General features: G+C 38.0%; 1 protein-coding gene across 1 annotated transcript; it reads right to left on the reverse strand.

Moving 5' to 3' along the window:
• Positions 1 to 200: 200 nt before the first annotated feature.
• On the reverse strand, positions 201 to 2,895 carry LOC128594630 (presenilin-1-like). Its single transcript, XM_053603572.1, has one exon. It carries the CDS (start codon positions 2,692 to 2,694, stop codon positions 1,291 to 1,293), a length of 1,404 nt encoding a protein of 467 aa, XP_053459547.1. The 5' UTR covers positions 2,695 to 2,895; the 3' UTR covers positions 201 to 1,290.
• Positions 2,896 to 9,332: the final 6,437 nt, after the last annotated feature.

Consider the following 9,332-nt stretch of genomic DNA (forward strand, 5'->3'; position numbering starts at 1 on the left):
TCTGATATGTGAAGGAAATACGCCAGAGTTGTTGTGAGGGCTAAAGGCATAAATATAAACCAATATACCAGTCCTTAAATATTAACATTAAATTTTTAATTAAAGATTTCTGGTATAAACTAGAGGACTGATCACATGTGTTTATTTCCTTTCGTCTTCCCCAAAATGATAGTAAATGATTTTTTTTTTTTTTCTCACCAACCACTTTACTCTTCTTTAATTCTGTCTTTGGGCACACATTCTATCTGCTATGGAAGAAAGTTATGACAGCAAGGCTGACAGCACTGATTCATAACGTATTCTTTGCATCATACAGAGAATAAAGCCCTACAATACCAGGATCATCTGCTACTATGACAGAGCTGCCTTACTTGCTGTGGGAGAGGACTGCTCGTGTGGGAAGGAAGGGAAGGACAGTGACAGAAGAGGCATTGTGGCGCAAGTGAACCTACACGTATATCTAAAAGTTAAGAATTTGGTGGAAAATCCAGAATTTACTTAAGGATGATAGGGAACTACTGAGCAACAGTTCCATTATTTTCAGAAATTACTGAATTTGGAAACTGCAGTTAATATTTCTAGAATAAAGCAACTTCAGACAAGATCAGGCTGGCCATGGGAAAAAATGGTTCCTAGAGACAATAATGGGTTTCAGTTCTTGAGAGCAAAAATGGTCAAAATCAACCTACAGACCTGACTTGACTCAAAGTGGGGAGAAATTTCTTATTTAAAAATAATAAATCTGCGGCAGAAAAGTCTGGAAGTGAAAACTTGAGCCCCTTTCCACCTCTCCATTTTGATGTTGGTGCCTTGCAGCACTTCCTGCAAGGTTCAGAATTCAATTAATACAGATTTATTGGGTTGATTTCAACATGTAGTTTAAGATGAAGAGTTCTGTTTGGTTTAAATCACTTCATTTAACCGCTTGGTAATGGTAGTCCTGAGAGTCTCCAGTGTTGGTAAAATCTCCCTGTGACCAAGGGTCAGACTGTTGAGGGCGCACAGCAACTTCTTGGCCCATCACATTTCCTTGTCCTTGTCCCTCGAATCTGATAGCCTTGCACGAGGGACACAGTCCACCATGATGACGAATGTTCAAAACCATTTTCTAAAGACACCTCCTTCCAATGTCCAATACTGCAGGTGGTCAGGAAAACTTGGAAGGAAGCTGCAAAAGTCCAGCTGGGAATCTTGACTTTGTTAGATGTGGACACAGGAAAATCACCTTTGTCCTCTCCAGGTTTTATTATAGTCAAAGGAAACATCCATGGGATTCAAACTGCAAATGTGCTAGATGTAAAATTGATGGAATGCTAATTGGTCCATAAAGGGCTGTACAAGATAATCTGTGGCAAAGTAGAAAACAAGCCCAAAGGTGATAGAGATTGGAAGAGCTGGCAATGCTTTCTTGAAAATGGCGAGGAGTAATAAACTAAGGCACAAACCAATTAATATGGCTACAAAACAGGCCATGGTTGCGTTCCAGTCTCCACTGGCTGTTGCTGAAGCTTTACCAACAAGAACACTGTAGAAAATGAAATCTCCCAATCCAAGTTTTACTCCTCTTTCCTCTGGATCTTCACCGGCTAGGATGCTGTTGGAAAATTCCTGGGCAACTGCTCGTGACTCAGGGGTAGAGCGATGAGGCCCTAGCTGACTGTCCCTCTGGGCTTCCCACTCTTCACTGAAGCCACCATCATCATTCTCTGCAACAGTGTCTTGTGATTCCCTTTCTGCACTTTCTGTATTATACTTAGAGCTTCTGGATACCCTCTTTTGGGCTTCTGGGTCTCCTTCCGCCGTGTTCACCAACCACACCATTGTTGAGGAGTAAATGAGAGCTGGAAAAAGAGTTTCATTTCTTTCCTGAGCTGTTTCAACCAGCATACGAAGTGGACCTTTTGGACACAAAACGGCCACTAAATCATATACTGAGATTACAGCCAGGATAAGCCATGCAGTCCATTCAGGGAGGTACTTGATGAACACCAGGGCCATGAGGGCACTGATCATAATGAGATATGCCTGCTGGAGTCGAAGTGGATCTTTCCAGTGTATGGAAATCATTCCCACCACACCAAAATTCCAGATCAGCAGTGCAACAGTAATGTAATCCACAGCAACGTTATAGGTTTTAAACACTTCTCCCAGGTAAATGAATGAAAAAAAGAACAGCAACAATAAAGATGATATAATAAGCCAGGCATGAATGACCTTATAGCACCTATATTTATATAGAACCACCAGGAGGATAGTCATGACAACAATGACACTGATCATGATGGCAGCATTCAGAACTGAGTGCAGGGCTCTCTGGCCTACAGTCTCGGTGTCTTCTGTGAATGGGGTATAGATTAACTGCCCATCCTTCCGGGTATAAAAGCTGACTGATTTGATGGTAGCCACAACTACCACCATGCAGAGAGTCACAGGGACAAAGAGCATGATCACATGCTTGGCACCATATTTCAATGTCAGCTCCTCATCTTCTTCTTCATCTCGCTCCACCACAGGCGGTGAGTTACCCTGGGGTCGTCCATTAGATAATGGCTCAGGGTTGCCAAGGGTCCTCCTGTCACTGTGCTCCTGCCGTTCTCTAATGTCATTCTGGCTACGTACAGTATTGCTCAGGTGGTTGTCCTCGGACATCTGTGCATTCTGGAAGTAGGACAAGGGTGCAGGTAACTCTGTCATTGGAGCAACTGTATAGAAATATTTTTTCACAGAAAACAAAGCCTCTAGGGGTTCTTCCTTTCATGTGTTCTCCTCCAGGCCAAGCTGCCTAAGGATCTCAAGGGCTGCTATCACTTGCAGGCTCCTGAATCAGGTTCTTTCCCTGTCGCCACAGCCGCCGCTCGATGGCAACCAGGTTCCTTCCCAATCAGCAGCTGTTTTGTTTCCCAGTAAATGATTTTTTAAGGCTGAAAGCCCCAAGTGCAAATAGAACAGTCATAAGCAGATTTTAGATTTCAAAAGACAGAAAGTAAATGAAACAGAATTGATTGAAGCTGAAAAGAGGAAACCTTGGGATGGAATGGTTAAAATAAGCCCAGAGAAATACAAGGTCAAGGCGAGAGCCAGCTTAACCCACAGATTTTTACAGAAGCTTCAGACTCAATGTCGTAAGGGACGAGAGATGCTGAAAGAGGGAGTAAGCCATGGGGAAATGACCTCTAGGCTCTGAGGAAAGAAAGGTTGGCACAAATAAACTGTATGGAAGATGGAGGAAAACAGAGTCATTGCCCCTGGGAGCAGACCCGGCTGGGAATGGATAGGAATGAGTGGATTCAGGAGCTTTTTTTTGTTAATCAGCCCTTCTGTGCTATTTGAATTTTCATCCAGGTGCTTGTTTAACTTAGATAAAAGAAATGATATAAATAATGAAGACACTGACAATTGCTGTGCAAATCCAATGTTAGTAACAAAGTTAAAATAATTTATAAAATTACTTCTATTGTTGAAAATAACAACAAACATGCAAACCAATTTTTATGTATTTCCAATTTTTTCGAAATGTGTTCTGCAGGTATTACTGTTTCTGCCCGGGGAGTTTAAAATGTGAATAAAATAGGAAATTAATTTAATAGTCATAGTTCAGATGGGAGGTTACGTCTCAGGAGGTTCACGGTTTCTTGGGTTTCTTCCTACTGTGTAATCTTGGCTCACCCTCAGTCTTTTTTTGATGGCTTGTCACTGCTATAGATGCACAGAATAGCTATGTTTATGAAAGCACTAAAGGGAAGTTACCTGGTTACAATAAAGAAAGATAACTCCTCTGAACATGCAATGTACAGAAAAGAATGCCCAAAAGTGGGATTAGGGGTCTCCGAAAGGAAATTTCTGGTAGGGGTGTGGCATAAGCAAAAGTAAGTGTGATTTCTGTTATCGAACTGAACGGAAAATCATACCTAAGACTGGGTATTAAAAACAGTCTTACTGCTTTTTTTAATCTCAGGATTTTATTCTCCTTTTTGGCTCAAGCTACTGAAGTCAAGAGACTTTAGAAGCTTAAAATCTGTTTCACCTTAGTTACTTCACATAGATTTTCTTTGAAACATTAGACTTTTCCACAAAAGCATCTTTTCGTTTCTTTCCATATTAAAGCATTCTTTAAAGCCATTATGTTTTTTTAAAAGCCATTGCGTTTTCTAATAGTCTAGTTTTCCTTATATACAGACGCAACTTCAGCACTGAAGAGTATCATGAACTGACACTGAACGCCTACACCAACACGAACTCATGTCAGTAATTTAAATAAAAGCATTTGTAGGCCCAATTTCCATGACACTTAAATCAACTATTTTATGTGGTGTATATAATGATGCAACTAATGTCGACTCATAGTTGAATTTTAAAATTTATAATGATTTTCCCCATTGAGCAAAATGGTCCCTTTTTATCAGAGATAATTTAGCCATCGCTATAGATTTGAATTTACTTCGTAGTCTTTCTGAATAGAAACCTCATCACATATAAGGCTCTAGCCATTCAGTTCGTATCACCAGCAGGTAAGAGTGAGCAGGCTGGAGTAGCTACTTCCTTCCACACAGACCTAAGATGAATAACTTGCCAAAATGTAACCAAGATGCTTTTTTCCTTTGCTGTTGCTCAACTCTCATGATGTTCAATAGTCTTTATGGTTGTGTTAGCTATCTTTAAAAAAAAAAAATTATAAGGTAGAGCTCTTTCATTGACTGCATTTATAAGAAATATTAATATATTGAACGATGCAATAGTATTAATTTTTAGAAAAATCCCCAAAGTACAGCTAAGAGCAATGAATGGGAATTGGCACCTGTCATCATAAATAGAAAAGTAGACCGGCAGAGGCTGAGCAATTATTTTAGTCAAATGATACCAAACTCTTATTATTATGTGGGAATCATTTCATTTTATGGATATCATTTTCTTCAAAATTGTACTTTCTATGTCAGCACAATTTGGGATTCTAAATTTTCATCTTAAGTACTTTTTCATTATATAATAGTACGGTGCAGTAACTACTTGGAAAATAACGCCCATTTCGTATTGAGGTTTTCATTTACGTTAGTAATAGAAGCATCCCTACCTTAAACTGCATATCTTTGACAAAAATATTTTTAACTCAAATCAGCTTAGCAAATATTTATCCTGTAGTTATTGAAAATCAGAACTCTATGTCATAAACATGAAGAAATGTAAGAAAGGTGAAAAGGATTCTCCTCATATATACTGATGGGCACTTAACAGTGAAGTCTTTCCGGAAAACAATTCTGAGATTATATCTTAAAAACCTTAACAGGTGGATACAGCGATTCTACAAGTTTAGCTTAAAATGCATGTATAAAATGTTCATTATATGTCATATCTGTATTTCCCCTATAAATGCAAATGTCAATGTTATTTTCAATTTTGCTGTTTTTTTCTCTCTGGGGTCATATTTGTAACATGGCTGTCAAACAGAAATTTACTGAGGTACAGAGCATTTAGAGCACTATTTGAGAGAGGCCCTCCGAGAATTACTGGGGAGAAATTCTGTAAGTCTCTATAAAGAAAAGGAAAAGGTCATAGGAGATAGAAAAAAAGTCACTCTTATAACAAAAGAGGGAATCCCCCTCACCCACACACACATAAACACACTCACACACACTCACACTCACAGAAGAGCTGTCAGAGTCATAGCATCAAAGGATCACACGCATCTGAGGTCTCCATACCACACTGCAGCTCACAGATCGCTAAACCACATGAAATACAACAGCCCCAGAGATGATGGTATAAACATTAAGAATAAATGCTGTATTTACCAGCAAATCTAAAAGAAAAGACTCTCCCACAAATTCAGGACTGGTAACCAAGTTTCAAGGAAACAGTTGTCAACTCTCTGAATCGACCAAAGAACATTTTCTTTTCATAGAAAGTGTAATACCATCACACTGGTAAGGACGACTTATTCCCTCACTGCTATGTTCTCAGGAGTGTTGGGTGGGATAGGGAAGAACAGTAATCGGAGCAAAAATAAGAGGAAATGAGCCAGTTCCAGAAGCCAGTCATGTTTGTTAAAGCTCACAGAATTATATAGTAAAAAAGGTGAATTTTACTACATGTAAATTATACTTCAATACTGGCTTAAAAATAAAAATGAAGTCTTTGGTTTATAAATCAACTTCCTGAAAATTCTAGTTCAACTGACTACAATTAAAGTTAAACTTGCAAGTGTAATGAAATAATCTTAGACCTGGATCATGTTGAAGTTCAGATATTCTAACCAAAATGCTTTGTTTGGCATGTGGGATGTAATCCTGGCCCAACTAAAGCTTAACTGGGTTACAAATGTGGTTGCTAAATGTTGCTAAGGCAAAGTTGGTCTGTTAGTTGACTAATTAACCACTGCCTAAAATTACTTTAAACAAGGTTCTAGACGAAAAGGTGATATTAAGAGTGCTTTTTATTCCGAAAGTAAAGTGAACAAATTGTGTCACAATCAGGGGAAACATTAGACATGGTTTTGTTGTTATTGCTGCTGTTGTTATTTGTTTGTTGGTGATTTTTCACTCTCACAGGTGCAACATTCACCCCATCACTTTTTTTTCTTTCCCCTGGGGAAAACATTACAGTCCATCTGGTTGAATACAACTAAAATGAACAGACAATACCTTTATAAGCACTAAAGTAGAAGCTAGAATGATTCCTCAGCTGAAAAATCCAATAGCCCAGCTGAGATATAAGAAAATTCAGCTATTCTGATATTGCCTGAATCCTGGGAATCTAACCTAAGGATTTTACAAAAGAAAATTCTACTGAAGTTTTTTTTATTGTGTTTAAGATTAAAATAAGATCCTTTCCTTTAAAAAATTTCCATAAAGCATCAAGTTCTTAAAAGACACAAGCTTTTTAGTAAAACTTAATGAAGAAACAGATAACATGAATATTCCCACACTCTGCAAAAATCACAGATGTAATTAAAAACTTTCCACCAAGCAAAACTCCAGGAAGGACCAGGTGGTTTCACTGGTAAATTCTACCAAATCTTTAAGGAAGAAATTACTCCAGCTCTATACATTTTTTCCCAGAAAAATAAAAGAATATTTTTCTATTAATTTTATGAGGCCAGTATTATCAGATACAGTGTAAGAAAAGAAAAATGTACACCAATGTCCCTCAAAGGCATAAACACAAATCATGAACATATTCTAGACTCTTAAATATCCTTCAAAAAGCCAGTTTTGAAAACCTCGTAATAATCCACGGCATTAAGTATTCCTTAATCATTTTTTCCCACTACTGGAAGATGTTTTAAAGGAGTCTTTTATTTCCATACAAAAATCTGTGCTCTTTTTCCTTGTTTAGTAACACAGATTCTGAATTGGTTCTCTCTCTTTGGAATTTAACTGAATTACTTAGCTTTGGGTTCTAAGCCTATCAGGGGTCTGAAAAGCAGATATTTTGGAGTTGTATGTGGTAATAAGCAAAACATGGATCCAAAAAGCTGGTAAGTTTTTACGACTGTATTTTAACTATTATCTTAAATGCACACATAGGTTTCTGGAGCAAAGAAGTCAATTCCGTTTAGTTCAAAGCAAATTACCATTGTGGGCCTCCTGTGTGTCAATTTCTCACTCCAGAGCAATGTGATGAAAGCTCTATGTTATATTATACAAACATACAGGGTCGATATTACAGAAAAGAAATCCAAAACAATGAATCTGAGTGCTGTAATACTATACACATCATCCCCTCCTTCCACACAGAGGTAGGGGAGCCCTTGCTTCAAGGGAAGGATTCTAGGTTCCTACTCTAACCTTTAGGATGTAAATACATCTAACCAGAGGAAAGATAGAGCCACTGTCTTCATCTTCACAATGCACAGAAACCTCCAAGGTCCCAGATTTCACCCTCTCTTGAAATCTAAACACATATCCTTGGAGTTAGGTGACGCTCTCTGGAGTTATCACAGTTTAAATTACTTCCCACAGCTTCTCTTTTAGTCAGGTCCCAGGTTTCAGTAACATTTTCTCAGAAATCCCTAACTAGGGTGGCGCCTGTGGCTCAAAGGAGTAGGGTGCTGGCTCCATATACCAGAGGTGGTGGATTCAAATCCAGCCCCAGCCAAAAAAAACCCTAACTAGAGAAACGCGAACATTTTTTTATCACTACAGCCCCATCAAAGCCAGGTAAAGACGAGAGATCTCTTCGTGTCAGAGACAGACACGGAGAATACACATGTTGTAGATTCAGATGGGTTTAGTTTCCTGTTTAGCTCTGTGGGGACCAGCTGCACTTCCTGCTCTTGGATTCCATGGAAGGACTAGAATTGCATAAATGCATCTACCAATCACCCCTCCTTACTTCAGCTCTTTACAGTGGGTTTTAGATGTGTGAAGCAAAGTTACACCCCCAAAAAGGATACACATTTAGGTTGTTCCCAATTTTTCACTAAACTGAAATGTATTTAAAATATATTTTAAGAGCATAGCTGTGTATTAAATTGTATAGACTCAATTTCTACAGGAAGGTTACCTAAAAAAATCACAATCCTATAGAATGTACAAGCATTCGTTTGGCCATACTCTTTCCAACACGGAGTATCAACACTTTTAAGACTCTGGTCATTTGTTAAGCTTTTAAAAATTGTGTCTCAATGTGCAAGTTTGCTTTTCTATCCCTAAAAGTAGAGCTAAGTATTATCACACACTAATTTTCTCCATATAGCAGAATCCATTCCTTGCCTTATTGTGAGCCAAACAATGTACTTATGACACTTTGTTTTCCATTATAGTTTTATAATATGCCTTCAATATACAGTAGTCCATGCTCTCCTCACTTATTTTGCAAAATTTTGCTGGCTAGTATCATGATTTTCTTTTCCCAAATGAATGTCAGATGACTCTCGTACTTTGTTTATCTTCAAGAAACACAATAATGGGGCCTAGAAGGTGATCACATTAAGTATATAATTAAATTGGGAATAATTCAGTTGTGTTCTGGAGCCACCTCTTAACCAGATTGGGAAATCTGATCATTAAGTAGTCCAGAATTTTTCTAGGTAGTTTCAACCTTTTGGTATCTTGAAATAGGCCATGGCAGCAATTTTTATACCATGGAAACCAGGCATGACAGCTAAACAAAATATGATATCCTGGAAGAGATTCTGAAACAGAAAGGGTAATAAATTCAAATAAAGTATAAACTTATTGGTTTGTTAGTGGAAACAAATATCCCATAGTAATTTAAGCTATTGACAAGAGGAGAAATGAAGTTTGGATCATTCAACCATTAAAAAAGATGGAGACTTTACATCTTTTGTTTTAACCTGGATTGAGGTAGAACACTTTCTTAGTAAAGCATCACAA

This window comes from Nycticebus coucang, chromosome 9 (assembly GCF_027406575.1).
Source record: "Nycticebus coucang isolate mNycCou1 chromosome 9, mNycCou1.pri, whole genome shotgun sequence".
NCBI classification, from domain to species: Eukaryota; Metazoa; Chordata; class Mammalia; order Primates; family Lorisidae; genus Nycticebus; species Nycticebus coucang.

Bases quoted from the DNA above. Each gene is read 5' to 3' on its own strand.
- LOC128594630 (XM_053603572.1), bottom strand. From the start codon at position 2,694: ATGACAGAGTTACCTGCACCCTTGTCCTACTTCCAGAATGCACAGATG.